The following is an 18,834-nucleotide window of genomic DNA, read 5'->3' as shown; positions in this document are numbered from 1 at the left end:
ATCTTTTATTAGCTTAAAGTTATATTTACAAAAACTGGTAAATTTTCTAAGATAGGGAAAATATTCTGCTTATCTACTCCCCTGAATTCGTCAATTATATATACTAGAACTCTACATCGAACCTATTTTTTTAGATCTTTATAATTTCGAAGACTTTATTATGTGAATATTATTATAAACTGTTTTTTTTCATATAATTTTATGATAAATACAATCTTGCATGCTATTATCATTGGATTCTTTAGGAAAATATTCCACGAATTTGAGACAGTTGAATATTTATATATCTCAACAACAGCATATTTGTGTTTAAAATTGGTTTAACCTTTTGAGAATGTATTTTTATATACAGGTACTTCTATGTCCCATAAGCCTATGACAATAATATTACCTTCCCCTCTCTTTTTCTAATTCCTTCTAACTTTTATTATATTATATAAAAAAGAAATTAGTTATGTCACTGAATGAACGTATGACTATTGAAGACCTTCTTCTCACTGTATGTTACAAAATACGATACAACCCGAGTGAATATTTTTTTAAATTCAAGCACGCATCACCAAATGGGAAATACACGGTGCCCGATCTCCACACATATGTTCATGAAAATGTAAATAATTTTAATTATTATATACAAGGATAGACGTTCTCATTCATTTATAATATTAAACTTGTTTAAAAAAGACAGAGGATGAGGGAGGGGGTGGGTGTGACTTCAAAATCTCATATTATAAGTTTCCAAACTTGCATATTTTTGACGTACATATAACATTTTTAAATTCATTATATCTTGATGAAACTTGAATCTGTTATTAAATAAACAGATTTAATATTAATAGTAGAGATCTGCAAAAGCCATTTTTTTTAAAAAAAAATCGGGTTCGGGCCGGGCCGCCAAAACTTTTTAAAAAAAATTTGGGGTTCGGGTCGGGTAAAACTGTTTTGAAAAATATTCAGGCCGGGCTTGAAAAATTAGGCCCGATGCAGATCACTAATTAATAGTACCTATAGATAGTATAATAATAATATATTGTCATAAAAAATAGACATTATTATTTATTTCCACAACTTTATTTGTTAATTAGTATCTTAAGATAATATATAAGGTGGTAGATTATCAATAAAATATTTAATAAAAGGGAACTAATTGCCTGTTTATGTTTAGTCAATTATAGGAATAGATTTATGCCCGAAAAGTGTCTTTAACGTTGAGCTTCTCCGCTCCTCAACAATGCAAAAATTTGGATTCAGTATACAAGCCGAAATTTGTTCGAAAATACACAAACCTGATGAACTAGTCGTTTATATCGCTGAGGTCAATAAAGATAGTATCGGTTATCAAAAAGGTTAGATTTTCTATTACACGACATTTCTTTAAAAAAATTCTATGTAATTTCTTTAAAAAAGCATTCCCAGTAAAATTGCATAGAATTCACTGACGGTTCTTCATTTATGTTTACTTTATGTAGACCACCAGGTAGTAAGATTTTTTAATTGATAGAGTTATTTAGAAAATTCAATTGATAGGTTATATATTTTATAGAAGACATATATATATATTGTATATTATGTGTGATTGATTTCTGTTTTCATTTACACAAGGGAGAAAGTCACAAATACTCTCATCTCATAATTAATCATTTAAATTTTTTTGGAAATATTTTATAAAATTTTCCTGGTCTTCTAAGAATAGTCACAACCAATTAGCTTCTAATAAATTTATTCAACCACCGAAGTTCTTGCTTGGTTTTTCTATTCTTAAATTTTAAACATTTATATATTTTTTACCAACCAAGAAGGCTTATTGTAAACGGAGGTCACTTTTTTTAATTTTTCGTGAGAGCCCATAATGTATAAGAAATATGTAAGGTATCTTAACTAGATTACGTCTAAACAGAGATGGGCAGTATGACGTTTACTTATATCTACAATAATAGATCCTTTTGCACCTTGTACTTAGTATCTTTTTGATCATTTTAATAAGATACTTAAATCTGTAGAATCTTACTTTTGTTCATTTCCTTTATAAAAATACTTTGTATATTTTTGCTTAAAAAATTTAATATTCATTTTTAACATTTTTTTCGTGGATTCTTACATTATTTGCATTGTTTTTCTTTTTTTCCTATCTCTATATTTTAAAATATTTTATACTTTTTTGTTGTGTGTAAATTAGATAAATCAATTTTATGATTGTTCCATATATTAATTAATCATTGTATTAAAATAATAATCATTTATTAAATTAATCATCATTGTATTAAAATAATAATCATTGTATTTTATAGGGTGGAATATTTATTTAAATTTCATCCAATTTTGGATTGCCCTTTGGATAAAAATATAAATATTTGTGGTATTTCGATTTTTTGATTATTCATTTAAAGCAAATTATAATGGTGTCTATTCTGAGACTGGGGATAAGTAGCCATATATTTGCTAGAGGCAGCTAACAGATTTAAAAGCTGCTTATATAATTAAATAAATTTTTATATATGTGTAGCCCAAAACATTAATCTACAAAATAAAATTAAATTCAAAGCTAATCTCTAACAGTTTTTTAGCCAATCCTTTTGAGTGAAAGTCGCTATGGCCAGTCAACACCAGTGTCTGCTTGGCCGTTTGATTGGCCACACTATTTTACAATTTATCTTTAAATATGAACTATAAAGAATAATATATTCATAGACTTATCCAACCAAGCAAACTATTATTTTTATCTGAACCCGAGTTCCAAACGATAACGAGAGTTGCTTTTGTTCAGGCCCGTGGTTTTAAATTAATAATGTGTTATTTTATAAATTTAAATTATAATTATACAAATATTTTATATTTGGTGCTCGGTACTAAAAACATTTTGGAATTTTTTTTTTATTATATCGAATATGTCATAGCTATGCATTTTTGACAAAATTTTTAGACACAATAGCCCAATAGGGGATGGCCAGTCAACCCCGAGGGCGACTTATCTACAGCCTCTCTTAATTTGATATCATATAAATATTATGTGTTTGCTTTGCTGTGTTTTAGACGGTTTAAAAATATCCATACAGAATTTGAAAATTTTTGGTATAGTGCCTCTGGAAGACGAAACTACAGAATTTGGTGTCATTTACTTAAAATTTACTTTACAGCTTGTTGAAACAGTCAACATGAAATATGGTTCTCAAAATTACTTCTGTTATTGATATATTTCTTTCAATTCCTATTGTTGGGTTACACACAGTTCCTTATAGAAGCTGGGTGAGAAAGATGATATCAATTTTTAGTGAACCACGGGTTGGACAGTTTTTCTTAATTTTTTCTTGATTTCAGTCTATTTTGCGGAAATAATGGAATCTTTTTTTATAAAAAGTATTTTCTTTTTAAGATACTCTGATTTAATAAGATGTGCAATTTTATAACTTGTATTTTTGTGATATTTTTAATAAGATACTTCTATGTAACTAAGGCAAACATATATTATTTAATTTGTATATATATGCCGCTAGATAATTTTCAAGAATCTGTCCAACTTTACTAATATAAAGGGATGGACAATTTTTTTAAAGTGTATAGATACCGATATAATTACTTTTTAATATAAATAAATACAGATATGATACTTTTTCAGAATATTTAATAAGATACAAGATATGGATGCTTGATAAAAAATTGAAAAAGGTAGCTGTAGATCCAGTTACTTCAAATAATAGTTAAAAAAATTGACATGATGGGAAACCTTATATTTTTGGGCATTGTGTAAAAATTATGGTATAAGGCTAAACAAAACACTTTATTTATTTATATTCATTTCATTTAATATATTTTTATATAGGGTATAATGTAGTACATTACAATTATTATTTTATATGAAAAAATTTTGTCAGTAAATTTTGTAAAAGTAATGTATTAGGACAATATGTTAACTCTATAAAAAAAAAATATTAAAACGACATTGAAATTTTGTAAGTTATTATTTTTATTAATTTCTCAAATAATTTATCTGACAATCTATGCATGTTTGTTCTATTTACAAGATTTGTAAATCTAAATAGCCGTTTAACTGGGGCTGAAGTGGGAAAAATAAGCTATATTAAAAAATTTCTTTAATGTGCTTATATTTATGTAAGTTTCTGGTATCAAGATAACCGTCTTTAATATAATTAAATATTTCAAGTTTAATTTAAGTAGCCTCATTATTTTTAGAAGGTGTAATATTTATAACAAAAATAATAATCCTTTTCAATGAAAGAGGATGAATTTGTAGACTGGTCAAATGCATTATCCCTGTCCTTAAAAATAACACGTGCTTCATCAAGCAATTTTGCAAATATTTTTTTTACCATAATCAACCCATCTAATTTGAAAATGAGGATTCAAAATGGTGGCGAAAAAAGCCATTTCATTTTCATAATTAAAATTAAAAATATTTCCAAATCTCTTATTAACAAATTTCAAAGGCTTTATCAAGTGGTAGGCAAAAACGTTAGTCGGTTTGAAATAAATCATGTATACTTCTTTTTATAACAAATGAAATTGGGACCCAATCTTTTATGCCCTTGCCCTCAATACAACTAAACAACCCATATTCACCATTCCCAATTATTCTCTGATGTGCTTACTGGTCAAACAGTCCCTATCTCTATTGGCGCAAATGTTTTTTTTGATATTTGATCCCACCTACTCTGCAGATGTAGAAATATTTTTTAGCACCAAAACCATTTGTCATTTCACGAAAGGGCAAAGCTTCAAGTTGCCAAACACCTGTCCAAAAACTTGAATTCCTTGTTAAATAATTATTCTTCTGTAAAACACTAGCTAGACTTTCTGTCAGCCTTTACTACCCTACAAATCCCCGATCCTACCAGCAAAAATCCCTGACACAGCATATTGAGGAGCCACTATCTACCCATTACCCATTAATCACACATCTTAAGAGTGATAACATGGAAACAATAAGAATCACAATAATGACCTGCTCACCAAGACCAGATTTATATCTAAAAACCAGATAACCTGGATGTTAAATCCGCCATACGTCGCAACTTTTGACAACGGTTAAGTAACTTATCAAGCTCTTCTCCTAAAACACCGTTCACGTAATCTTAAGGATACCGGCTTGTCCTAATGCTCCTCTAAACCATAAGCGACGTTAGAAAGTCTATTCTATCCTTCAAACGCGATTCCTCCCCTAAGTTTGATGGGTTTGGTCCAATATTCTTACAAGATCTAACCACACCTTATATCACACAACAATGCGACGTTTTAATAAAAACCACCTCATCAACTATATGCTTACTGGAGGCATACCACCTGCCATTGTTTCATTCCATACAGACCTGAACTCATACTCTGTAAACCTAATAAATGAATTCACCCTATCATACTTGGAACCACTTGGCGCCGATTAACCACCAAGCTAGTAGTAAGCAGAATATTGTTCACGATATCCAGTCACCTGTGCCTGAATCAATTAGGGGACAATGTAAAAGTTGGTTGTGAGAAATCCCTTCCCATTACCCGGATGTATTTAAAATAGACCCCTGACGATATCCTGGTTAAAATAGACTTTTCGAACCCCTTTAGCTTTCTATGGCGTAGCGCGTTTCTAGATTCTATCCCCACCCTCTACCCTGAATATTCCCAATTTATCTTTGATTGCTATGCTAATCACTCCCACCTTCAATTTGGAGATAGGCTGATTCCTTTTAGCGATGGAATACCACAAGATGACCCTCTAGGTTCCTTTTTGTTCTGTCTGGACATTAATAGCCTGATACTAAACATAAATGACCAATGCAAACTTAATCCTCATAATTGGTATATCGACGAATTGTCCCCTTAGGATCATTGACCTTAACCATGAATTTATGTTCAATCATACGCCAACGAACTCCTTGACACATCTTATATCTCCAGTAGGTAAAGACGAGTCTTCATAAATTTCTTGCCGTATTTTATGGGAGACATCCCTAATGCTCGATACACTATCGCGCCTCCCAGCCCACCAAGTTTTCTTCCTATTGAAGAATTACCTTATAATTTCGAGGATTGATTTTATATACACCCCGATCGTCACGAATCTTCCAATACCATGTCATTCTTGCCACGCATGGACTTGAGATTAAAAGTCTCACATACTTAATCTTAAATTTGGAGATCTATCTTGGTTACAGGTTACCTTACAAATCATTCCGGTGGCATTGGTATAAGGTTGCCCTCGCTACTTTCCGTTAGCGCGCTCATATTCTCTCACCTATCATGGGAGAACCCATCATACATACACTCATAAAATATCTTGACCCTTTGTTTCTGCAGGCATTTGATCTCTAGAAATTTATCTCAATCAGCGTATACATGACAGGATTTTCACTGGATGCTAATCCCTTCAAAAACCTTTGCCTATCCCCCTAAAAAAATCCCCACCGCCTTCGGCGGCGGTGTTTTTTTATTATTATTTTCACCTTAATAATTATATTGATACTCTTTTCAGAGAATTTATAAGAATAACTTAAATTAATCTATCTCAACTTAAATTAATCTATCTCAACTTAAATTAATCTATCTCTACTACCAACTATCGATATTTTGTGAATATAAAGAATTTATTTTTTAGATAATAAATTCAATTAAAACCTCCATTATTTACAATGAATTAATTATTATGGCATTATGAGCTTGCTGAAATATCTAAACCTTTTAAATTACATTTAAAAGGAGAGCAGAAAGATTTATTTGGAAAACAATGTGTATGATTGTTTGCAATATATAGATTTGGTCTAAGAATTGTATTATAATAGTTCTATAATAAAAGTGTTAATATAAATTTTGTCCTATTTCATCTCAAAATTTAATAGATAACCCCCCAAAAAATTATCCTACCCCCAAAAGCAGCTTACCCCCTACCCCCTCAAAAAAATAAGATGCAAACTGTTCCTACCCCTCTCGCTCATGTAGACGCTGATCTCATTAGTCGATCATCCCTCATCGGCACTACAGAAGGACTGGGATAAGTCTCAAGTTGGCAATTCCATTGCATACCTTAAATCGAGGAGCCAACCCGAGGACCAGTCTCTACTCTTTTCCATTTCCACAGGTAACGGCTACGAATTTCTCGAGATAGCGAAAACTTGACCAACTCCTAAGCAACTATGAGCTACCTAATGTCATTGATATTAGACTTAATTGCTATATGGTGATGATACCCTATCACTGTATTCTATGTAAAACATCGGTTAACCTCAAATGTCGTCAACCTTTGCACTGCAAGCGTTGTAGAGGCAGATTCATTAGATATTCAAAGTGCAATGATACTATCGCCAGGGTCTTGATATCTGCTGGTATCCCGTCAATCCGCGAGCCCACTGGCCTTTACAATTCCGATAATAAACGGCCTGATACCATGGTCTATTGGAATAGGGGAAATTCCTAACCTAGTATTTTTCATGCTGATCCTCTTGCTTCTTCCAACATAAATAAGGATGATCTACTGGATGAGGTGAATAAACTTGCTAAATATTTGTCACTACCCACTAATTATACATTCTAACCATTAATCGCCAAGACTTTAACATCGTTCGACTCACATGCCCAGACCTTATTTAAAGAGTTGGAACACCGAATCTTTGTCAGGACCGAGGATAACGATTGGCCCTAAACATAATAAAGTGCAATCATCTCAGTTTTATATTTACAATGATTAAAATCTCCTGATTGTACATCCTGTTCTTGGAATAAGCTTAGGATATTTTCTTCCCAATTACGTTAGAGCTAAAAAGAAACTTGGATCAGGAGATAAAAAAACAGCAAAAATTAATGACAAAAACAGAAACGAGAGTAAAGATGCGCAGAAGTTGCGAGCATCAGTGGCCGCCAAAGCAAAGCCAATAATACTATTTAGATAAAGAATTCGCACATTTTCGTTTACCTAAATTATTAATATTATATAAATTTTTATAATAATAATATTAATTTTATCTCAATACATTATTTTAACAGTAACATTGTTAACAATAAATATATTATACTTATTCATATTCTATAACGCGTAGTCCCCCGTAGCAAAATTTAATATTAAGGGCTTAGGCGAGTAGCAGCGGGAAGGAAGGGAGAAAATTCCTACCCCATTGCAAGAATTTTTGAAGAAATATAAAAGAGCTTTATGAATTGTGAATTGCAGAGTATTCTATAAATCAAATAGATTCTTTAATAAAAGTTAAAATTAATTTAAATAATATTTATTTTATCTCATGAAAATTTAAATTTTATTTTCTTGCATTTTTAAACCTTAAACACTAATGGATATAAGATAATTTTATCAACCAAAAATTCTATTTAATATATTCCTACTAATAACTATGATTAGAAAATTTGTAGAGTGTATAAATGAGATATCTAAATAGACAGAAGCTGAATATAATTATTTCTTAGACTTCTTGAGCTGCAGGGAGAAAAAGAAACTGCAATAAGCCTGCACGAAAAGATGGAGCCTTCGACATCAAGCTGTTACATCATTTGGATCTAGATATTTTGTATGCCCTTGGAGAAATATCAGAATAACCTGAAACACATATTTCATCTAAAACTGATACATTATTAGATTTAGTATGACTGCCGATTTAGAATGTATTAATAAATTATTTATAACACAATAACAATTTTATGCAATATTTTTCAAAATAGATTTGGCTGAAGTTATGAGAATCCTGAATATCATTATATTATAACTTGGAATACCAAGAGATAATATCGACCAGGAATTTCTCGAGATTTATCTGATTGTTGAGGTGAAAGCGAAATCATATGATTTGGAGATTAACGTGTTGATACCAATTAGTATAAACACAAATGAGGGGACCTTTTCTTCATTACAGAAAATAAAAACCTATATCAAAAGTATGACATCTTAGATTAAATAGACTAGCTTTACTTCGAGATCTAATCCCCAACACAACACGAATTATCAAACAATTGGCGCAATCGCAAAGAAGATTAAATTTTTATTTATGAGAAATATTTTGATCATTTAAAATGTTTAATTTTATATTTTATTGTGATTTACATACCGGTTTATATAGCTATAATATTTATTAACTGAGTTATATTCGCTCTTAATATTTTGTATTTTCCAATATTTTATTATTTGTGTTCGAATTATCGTATTTTCAAATTGATTTGTTCTAATAAATTTTATATGATGATTAGTTTTAATAAATTTTATATGATGATTATTTCTAATAAATTTTATATGATGATTAGTTCTAATAAATTTTTAATAAAAAAATTATTTCAATATAAATTAACCCCCCCCCCCCCCCGTATAAAATTCCTGGCTACGCTTCTGAAGCAGAAGAAAGTTATGAACATTTATTGAGATATATTTTTTTTTTTTCATTATAGATTTTATTTATTATTTATACAATAAAATAAATTTTAAAATGTATAAATTTTATACAGATTTTTTTTTTTTCAAAATGTATATAGCTTTATTTCTAAAATTATTTTTAAAAAAACAAAATTTAAGAAAAATATATAATTTAACAATTCTAGAAATTTTAAGAAATTTAACAACCAACGACTTCATAATACAAGGTATAATAATGGGAATATAATTAGTGCAAATGATAATACGAGGAGGAAGGGGGGGGGGGGTAATTTTTTAAAAAAAAGGGAAGAAGAAGAAAATCTAGATTAATCGGGCTCCTCGGGGAATGAACCTATGAAGCATGTGAAATTAGATTTTATAATCTGAATTCCTATGCGTTGACGTAAGTAGACGCCTTCTTTTGAGTCTCCTGATTTTGTTCTTAAGGTTCTGCCAATCTTTTTAATTAGACTAAGAGCCTGACTTCCAAGAGATGTTAAGGTTGTCGTGACAACTGGTACGAATTTATACTCATCTGGAATATCCACATATTTATTTGTTTTAAAATCTTCGGTGTATTTTAAAATGTCTTTATTGATGTTGGAGGGTGAGAGGGGGTCAACGCAGGAGAAATCCCAGGCTAGAAATCGGCCATTCTCCCAGGGAATTTGTGTAATTCCATCGGGTCGTCTCCCATCCGTAAAGAGACCTGAGGGTTCTAAAGTGGCAGGAAAGCCTGCTGACTGTAAAGCTCGTTTTATGAGAGCATTACACCTGTTATGCCGGATCGAGCGTCCACTGCTAAAAATGCATTGGAGGCAATGACGACCAGTTTGACTAACTGGCCTTTTGCACTTGGCGCACTTATATGAAACTGAGGTTGTTGCATTTAATCGAATGGCTACAGCAAAACTGAATTCTTGATTTGAAAGTTCGAGATCAAGATTTTTAGAGGGGATGGCATCCAAGTATTCATGTCCTGAACCTTGGTTGAGGGAAGCTAATAGGGCATGATCTTCAGATTGCAGTGTCGAAAAGAGGTAATCAACGGACCTTGCAATCATCGGATTATCCCAATCCTTTTGTTTATGGGAGGCTGGTGGTAGACATTCATCTCCAACTGAGGCTTTCCAAATGACATAAGCTTCGTCAAGCAGTGCATCTGGCAAGGTCAGGTGATCAGTTATTATTTTGGAGCTTGCCAATCTGGACGAGATGAAACCACTAATTGATAAGGCTATGGGTGATCGTAACCCTAAGCCTCCTTTATTGCAGGGGAGAGTGGCTTGATGCCACGAATTGGAGTTAAATTTGAGGTTAGTTATTTTTTCCATGATGTTTTTAATTATGGATTCATATGCTCTTAAGGGATTGGGATGTTTAAAAACAGCAGTAGACCGTAGAGCATATAGGATCTTTGGTATATTGAAGAAATTTTTAATTAAGAAGAAAGATTTATGCGTGGGAAGTTGCATAAGTAGACCCTCCATATTGTTCAAATTATTCGAAGTAGCCTGGAAAAAGGCTTCAACTGCTAAGCAACCCCCAACTGGTGAGCCAAGATGTGTTAGTTCTTCGGCCATAACCTCTTTAAAGGCGTAACAGTTGGGAGATTGAGAGGTGAGCTGACAGAATTCTGTTTTGTCGACGTTTAAGAGAAGGCCTATGTCTGGCCCATCCTTTTGCAAAATTTCTAGGGCTTTGTCTATCTCATCTGGGCTTCCGCTTATAATCCCGTCATCTATGTACCAGATATGAAGATCTAACAGGCAACTGCTTTTAATTTTTTTAACTAGATTGTCTATTCCTAGACAGAATAATATCGACCCTAGGGGATCACCCTGTTGAATTCCTTCTGAAGAAGAAAGCCTATATTCACCATATTGTAAGATGGAGGGATTCGCATAGCAGCTTAAAATGTAGCTGGAGTAGCATGGGAAGCTATTGATAAAGGATTTTAGGAAGACGGATCGCTTTATTGTGTTGTATGCATTGTAAAAATCGATTTTAATCAGGTGTTTATTTTGAGGATTATTTTGTAGATATATTCGGGTTATATGAGCGGCAGACTCGCAGCCGCCTTTGACACCAACCCCTAGTTGAGTTGATGTGATAACTGTAGAGACTTTCTCATTGATTCGAGCCGAGATCAATTTTGATACTAGTCTTCTAAAAAGGGTGCCTATGGCAATTGGGCGCAAGTCTTTGTTTGGTTTTGTAAGAGCTATTAGTTTTGCTCCAAACATAATTGGCTGGGCGAAGATAGGAACGTCACCATGTAAGAACCTGTTACAAAGGAGAGTTATACTGTTGAGTAGGGTAGTTTGAGAATTTAGAAGAGGGATTGTTAGGTCTTGAAGATATATCTGTCTCATGCCTTCAAAACCATGTGCAGAATCTTTTTGGAAGGTTGAGATTGCTTTTCTCACTTCCTCAGTGGTAAATTCTATTGGATAAGATGTGGGATTTAAACCAGGAAATTCAGTTGAAGATGCCTGATGTGTGGGGTGCTTCATAGCCAATCGGGTATAAGTTTGAAAATTAATGGGGGCTAGTGTGTCTGATGAAGAGGCCAGACGGAGTGCTCCTTTTATATCTAAATTATCAATTTTATACTATATATTTATAAATCATTATTATTAATATTAATAATGTATTTCCTTAAAAAAATTAAGCAAATTATTATTTGAGGAAGATATAATTAGATGTTAATAATTGGTAAGAAATTTTTAAAAAATGTTTTAATAATATTTGACCCTTTAAATTATATATACTTTTAAATATAACAAAAAATAAGGAAAAATTGAAAGAATCTGTATATTTTCCATATTAAATAGTTAAAGATACAAAAACTCATTTTTTAAAAAGTATTTAATATAATATACATGATACTTTTTAAAATGCCCCAAAAGATACCAGATACAAAAGTATTTTGTATTTAAGATACAAGTATTTTTGATACTGCCAACCCTGTGCTATACCATATGTTTTTACGTTATTTTATTTATAACAGGGACGTTAATGATAAGGGGCAAAAGTGCTCTTATCTACCTCTTAAATGTAATATTAATATGTTTTTGAACACACCTAAATTATAAGAATATAATAATAGAATATATTCAAATAATAATATGCAGATCTTTGCCATTTTATTTAGGTTTATCAAATGGTGATGAAATTTTGTCTATCAATAAGAAAAGCGTGGCCGATCTCGATATGATGTTTGTCGAAAATTTTTTGCAACAAAGCTCAAAGGTTTTGCTGCTAATAAGGTCTTGCCAAATTGAACCGCCCAAAAGGGACGGAGAAAAGAATTTTTTAAAGGATTTGAAAGAAAAAATAAACGAAAAATCGGCTCAAAGATTAAACAAAAGGTCTTCCTTACAAAAATTAAATTCACATTCCGTTTTCTACGACAAAGATGTGGAAGGAGAAGAAGAAAGAACGAAAGACATTGCAAGCAATAGAGTCACTAACCAAGTAAAAATATGGGAAGCCATAACATCATCCTCAAGTTTATCTTTACACATATCAATTGCATTAAGATGAAGGATCCGGTTTAGATTATACCGCTGACCGTTCAAAACTAATCGATCCGATTAAATTTTTAAAGCCAGTTTTTATCCAGCTGGTAACTTTTTTTGACAAATGGTCCTACCTACTTATGTTACGATATAAACCGGGTCAGTTATTTTCATTAACCAATTGAATTATGGTCGTTGATTTTATATTTTTATATATAATATTAATGCATAATCGAAAGGTAATGACATTATCAGTAAACAACAAACGCAGTATGTTACCAAAAAGGAAAATTGCGAACATAAAATGGAAAATACTAAACTTAATATAAAAACATCATCGTCAAATATTGATACGAATATACCATTACAAAATTTTTTATTCTTGCTATCCGATTTTGTGAAAAGCGAAAAGGCTTATATAACTAACATCAATTTTATAAAAGAAAACTATATAGCTCCCATTAGAAATCACTTTTTAAACAACGAGGATATATTAAATTTGATTAAAACTGTCGAAGAGATTATAATGTTCCAGGAAAGCCTTATCAAAAATATAGTCGAAATATCCCAAATTACAGAGGAAACAGCGTCACCTTATTCAATAAACGAAGTAATATAATTCAGATAATATTCCCTTACGTTCGTTAATAACTCATATAAAAGAATGTTTAACTGAAGGAAATTTTTTAATTTGGATGAGATATATTTAAAATTAAATAAGTATCTGAAGTTAGGAGTGGGATTAAAGATTAGAGAGACGTGAGTTAGGGTAATTAAAAGTTTGGGAAACATGGGTTAGGGTTAGGAATATATTAAAATGGTTTTTAATAAAATTTAATCAATTTTATTAATAATCTATCAAGTTTGACAGATCATGTAATTGCAAATAGACGAATAAAAATTTTATAACAAAAATTTCCTTGAGATGGACCGTAATCCTAACGTTCAAAGCCCAATTATTTTTTTTAGTATTTTACCTTTCCCATGCAATAATATAGTACATCTACTAAAAGTGGTTAAAATAATCAGTTTTGGACCTAGGATGTTATATCATAATTATTGATTGGTAACAATATAATTTTTATATAATTATTTTATAGGCTATGTTATCAGCTGTTGCAGAAACATTAATCCGGTGTTCACCTTATTTCAAACTCTATAGTACCCTATATTCTTGTTATTACAAAGCTCAAAAAATATTAAAATCGAATGAAGCTGCAGGAATTGTGACGAAAGATGAGGACATCAATAGAATGAAAACTTACAATCAGCATGTGTATTTCGAATATTTCTTATCGAGCGTTCTAAATAGGATGCCAGAATACCCTATAATCATTAAACAACTATTGACCCACTCCAAAGAAAATAGTGTAGATCAGAAAAAATTGAATTGTTCTATCAAGACAATCGAATTGATCATGGAACATATCAACGGTATGCAAAGGATTCAGAATGAATTTGGAAACATATTTAATAAATTAGTTCAGGATTATGTTATCATCAGATCTAAGCCAAAAACAAACATTTCCGGAAATGACAGCGATGACAAGGACAATAAATTGAAATACAATCTCAGGGATTCCAAATCATCTATTAATCTCTCAATAGGAGATCTCTTATTGTGTGATCACGTGGATTGGTTTAATATACCCGGTGAGTTAGGATCCAGCAAAAAATCGTATTCGGTATTACCTTGCATACTATTTATATTCAAAACCGCTATTATTTTGTTATCCATCGATCCGATAAAATTTAGGGAAATAAAGCAGCAAAATGTAAATTATATTAATTTTACAATATTATAAAAAGTATATCCCTATTATTTTATTCAATTTGTGTAGGCAAATATTTATAAGAAAATATCTTTACCCGAAGAATGCATAACTCATAAAATTTTGATCCCATCAAACCGTATATTAAAATTGGCAACTTTGGCCAGTGAATATGAAGCTCTATATTTTTGGGATTTACATTATAGCGAGGGAGAAAATGTTATTAAAGATGCACATGGGTTTGATAAAAATCTTCGATTATCCACTAGGTAAATATCATAGATTAAAATTATTTAGTTTTTTTAATATTAATCCTTTTAACATTAATAGATCAAAACAACTGAGACAGAGATTTTTAGATACTATTCGCCAAATAAAGTCTCACAATTTATCGGGCTCTAAAAGTTGCGATGATATCCTCAAATTAAAATTATATTATGATAAATTTAATAACGATCTACAGAAATTCACCACTCCTCACCCTATAGAAAGGGGAATTTCCTTTCAGACCCCGAAACCTAATGATCTCAACAACGTTTCTATGCAAGAAGGAAGTTCCGTCACGTACAATTTTTTAAATCGCAATTCAACTTCTTCTTTCACCAACCATGACCGCACGATAAAATCCCTTGATTATTCTTCTACTATAAACAAATCGGCGAGTCGTGGCGCGTCCCTATCGTATTCTTCCATATCAGTTTTATCGATATTACCGAACACGGAAACATCTATCACTGTGACATCGACCATGGTGGACATATCAAAATCTTATTCCTGCAATAACTTTAGCAATGCCAAAATTGACCCATCTATTGCTATGATGAATAATTTAACCATTTCCTCCGTTAACAATTTGCCAAATGCTATAACACGTTCGCAATCACCCATTTGGAAGCCTTTACAGTTCGATAACCATTATCATTCCTTCATATGATCGATCATCCGAATGTTTTTAATAACATTATATTTTTTATTTATTTTAATGTCAAGAGGAAAAATGATTTATTTATATTTTAAATTATTTTGTTATTGAAAAATTTTAAATATATATTAATATACTTCCTATTTTATTTTTATTGTTGCAAAACCCATTATTATTGTGTTGTTCTAGAAATAGGTAAATAAAATAGGAATAGGAGGCAGTAAGCTATCATTTGATTTGCCAATGCCAACGTTATAAAATAAAAAATATCCCTTCCAATAAAATAAATGAAAATGACATTATCCTGCTTCAAATTAAACAATATTTCTTAAAATTGTCTTAAATCATTATTGACTTAAAATTATTATTAATAGGGAGACCGGGGTAATATTTTAATTTTTGCCAAAAATATTAAAAACAAAAGCACAGAACAAATCAAAAATCAATGTATAGAACAATCACTTACCAACAGCAAAATAAAAGTATGGATCTCTGCCTTCAATACTTTAGAAACTGATTTTTTATGTGAAATATGGTATTTTTGCCTCTAAGCATCAGGGAAAAGTGGTTAAAATAAAATTGGACATAATTATTTATTTTATTGAATAAAATACTAAAATTTTGAAATTTATTAATTATTTATACAAGCTAATCAATACAACAAAGACATGTAAAGATATTATCAAAATTTGCACATTTGAAATAGGCCTATTTTGGGTACAATTATTGGGCTATTTTTAAATTTTTTATTGCGCTTAACAACATGAAATTATTTTAAATGTTCCTTTTGGCTCATTAATTTCTTTTGTATAGAGTAGAAGTTAATATTTTAACAATTCCTTTCTTTTTACAACGTTTATTACACGAAATATTTTAACCATTTTACCCATAGCCGTTTAAAAGTTGATATCTATTATATAAATCGTATTGTTTTATTCTAGTTGAGTTAGAAACAAAATAACATTAATAACTTACATTTTATAGCTACTTTAAGGAACCTGTATATAAAATTTAAAATCATTAATATAAATATATCTTGCTACAATTAAAAATTACTAATTGGTAAATTTTTATAATTTATGGTTAAAGTTTATTTATTGCAGCAAAAATTAAAACCAGAAACATTTTTTCAAAAGATGAACATAAATTAGAAATTATATTTCGCTCCGGATTGCCACTTTTACTATTTATAATATAACAATGTTTTTCAATGAGTTTTATATTGTTTTGATAATTAAAACTTATATTTCATTTTTATCATTGAACTTCTAATACTTTAACCAAAATCGTTTGACACACACAAAAATTATCCTTATAAAATAAAAGGAAATTAATATAATCAATAAATAAGGACAATGAATCATGCTGAAATTTCTATTGAAAAAATTATTATTTTTTAAAAATATTATAAAAATTTTAAAAATGAGGATTTTTTTTTGCAGATAAATTGTTTCTGGAATCATTTTAAATGCATAGCTTATTTTAAAATCACAGCGAAAAATTTTCTTGTGAAAGAATGGGGTCCATGTTGTTATGTTACTAATTTAATAGTATATTTATATAACTAGATTTAGATATGGTTTAGTGTTTCATATTTAATCTTAAGATTAGTGTTATAAAAATGCTCGATTACTAACTTATATTTTATCCAGAAAAATATTACGCAAGGCGGAAGATTTTACTGATAGATGACACAAAAGATCTATTTGCAAAATCTCGAGGTTTAGATCATTTTTTTCTGGTTGAAATATTGAGTTAGCTGTTTTTAAAAATCAGCCAATCGAACCGTTTAACAACACTTCTTAAGATATTACATTTATTTTAATAAAATTGCCCCCAAAGAATGAGATTTATTTTTAATTGACGTTTACTAAATAGAATATTTATTTGCAAAAAATTCTTGTAAATTTCTACATAGGAGTAATTAGTAAATAAAAAGGATTCATACCTATTAATATACCAGACAAAAACACGGTTAATTGTATAGCCAATTCTTTTTACTTTTTATTATACAAGTTGTTGACTTTTACATCAATATTATATTTAAATATATATTGCTCATAATAACATAATTTTATAATAAACATTGTTTGCATAAGTACATTTTCCGGTTTTGTCTTTACACAATAATCTTTTGTCGTAATATTAATTATAGTCTCAAAGTTTAACAAATAAATTTTTTCGTTAAGACAAATAAATTAGCGGCATTCCTCTTTTTTCGCTAAAAAAACAACGTTTCTGATTTCCGATTTTTAAAGTCAATTATATAAAAGTGTTTTTAAATAATAAAAAAGCATTGTTAAATAATAAGAGTAATCTTACCTATTTTTTAAATTTTAATTATAATTATAATATGGTTATATAATATATATTTTTAAATATAAAACTTAATTTTATAAAATATTTTTAAATGTCACAATATTTAGTTTAGTAAAAAAAAAATGGTAAATAAAATCATTTTGAATGACATTAAAATACTATGCATAGCTAAATCATAAAAAGGCAAATGAATAAGTTACATTATAATATATTATTTTTATTAGTTTAAATATTTGTATTTTATCTTTTTTTTGTCAATTATATGTTAGTATTTCATTCTACCTTTTTATTTTTATTTTTATTTAAAATATATTTTACATTTTTTTTGTCATTAAATGTTACTAAAACTTCCGGATTGAATCTTTTAAAATCTATATAAGTTTTAAGAATATTTTAAGTAAATAAATTAAAAGAATAGGTATATATATATAATATTTATAATACTATATAAGATAATGTCGAATGTCGTTATATAATTCATTTTATTAATATTTTATAATATTCTTTTTATCGCACTTATTTGTCAGAAATTATCATTTATATACATTATTACAAAACGCTATTCATTTAACTATCATAAAAATAATATTTTTGAATATATACAATCTATGAAAATAGAAACAAAATTGTTTTTATATTAGGAAATATAAATCTTAAAAAATGTCAAAGATAAACCAAACATTTAAAAAATGGATGATAGTTTTTATACTTTTTTAATTTAATTTTATACCCCTTTAATTTATAAATTTTAACATGAGAAATGTAAAATTTGCATAAAAGGTCATGCAGATTCATTTTCAGTATTAACTCTAAATTTGAATTTATTTTTATTATGAATAATTTTAAGATTTTTATATATTAGAGCGGTGGACTCGCTTGCTTTTTCAAATTCAGGGTACTCACCTTTTTAATTTTTTAAAATGAGCAAAAAAAGGTAATTATATTCTATAA

The 18,834-nt window shown here is 29.5% G+C and overlaps 1 protein-coding gene across 4 annotated transcripts in view; it reads left to right on the top strand.

The window, feature by feature from the left end:
* Positions 1-15,645, top strand: part of LOC135926410 (rho guanine nucleotide exchange factor TIAM2-like) — a 46,597-nt gene extending 30,952 nt beyond the window's left edge. For all 4 annotated transcript variants that reach the window (XM_065462279.1, XM_065462278.1, XM_065462281.1 and 1 more), the window contains 7 exons: positions 446-610; positions 1,166-1,346; positions 12,504-12,860; positions 13,110-13,480; positions 13,971-14,645; positions 14,712-14,911; positions 14,973-15,645. In XM_065462279.1, coding sequence (XP_065318351.1) covers positions 446-610; positions 1,166-1,346; positions 12,504-12,860; positions 13,110-13,480; positions 13,971-14,645; positions 14,712-14,911; positions 14,973-15,576 — 2,553 coding nt within the window. In that variant the 3' untranslated portion in view covers positions 15,577-15,645. The remainder of the gene's footprint in view (positions 1-445; positions 611-1,165; positions 1,347-12,503; positions 12,861-13,109; positions 13,481-13,970; positions 14,646-14,711; positions 14,912-14,972) is intronic.
* Positions 15,646-18,834: the final 3,189 nt, after the last annotated feature.

The sequence above is a fragment of the Gordionus sp. m RMFG-2023 genome, chromosome 3, assembly GCF_954871325.1.
Source record: "Gordionus sp. m RMFG-2023 chromosome 3, tfGorSpeb1-WG-v2, whole genome shotgun sequence".
NCBI classification, from domain to species: domain Eukaryota; kingdom Metazoa; phylum Nematomorpha; class Gordioida; order Chordodea; family Parachordodidae; genus Gordionus; species Gordionus sp. m RMFG-2023.
This window is presented reverse-complemented; position numbering and strand designations above follow the sequence as displayed.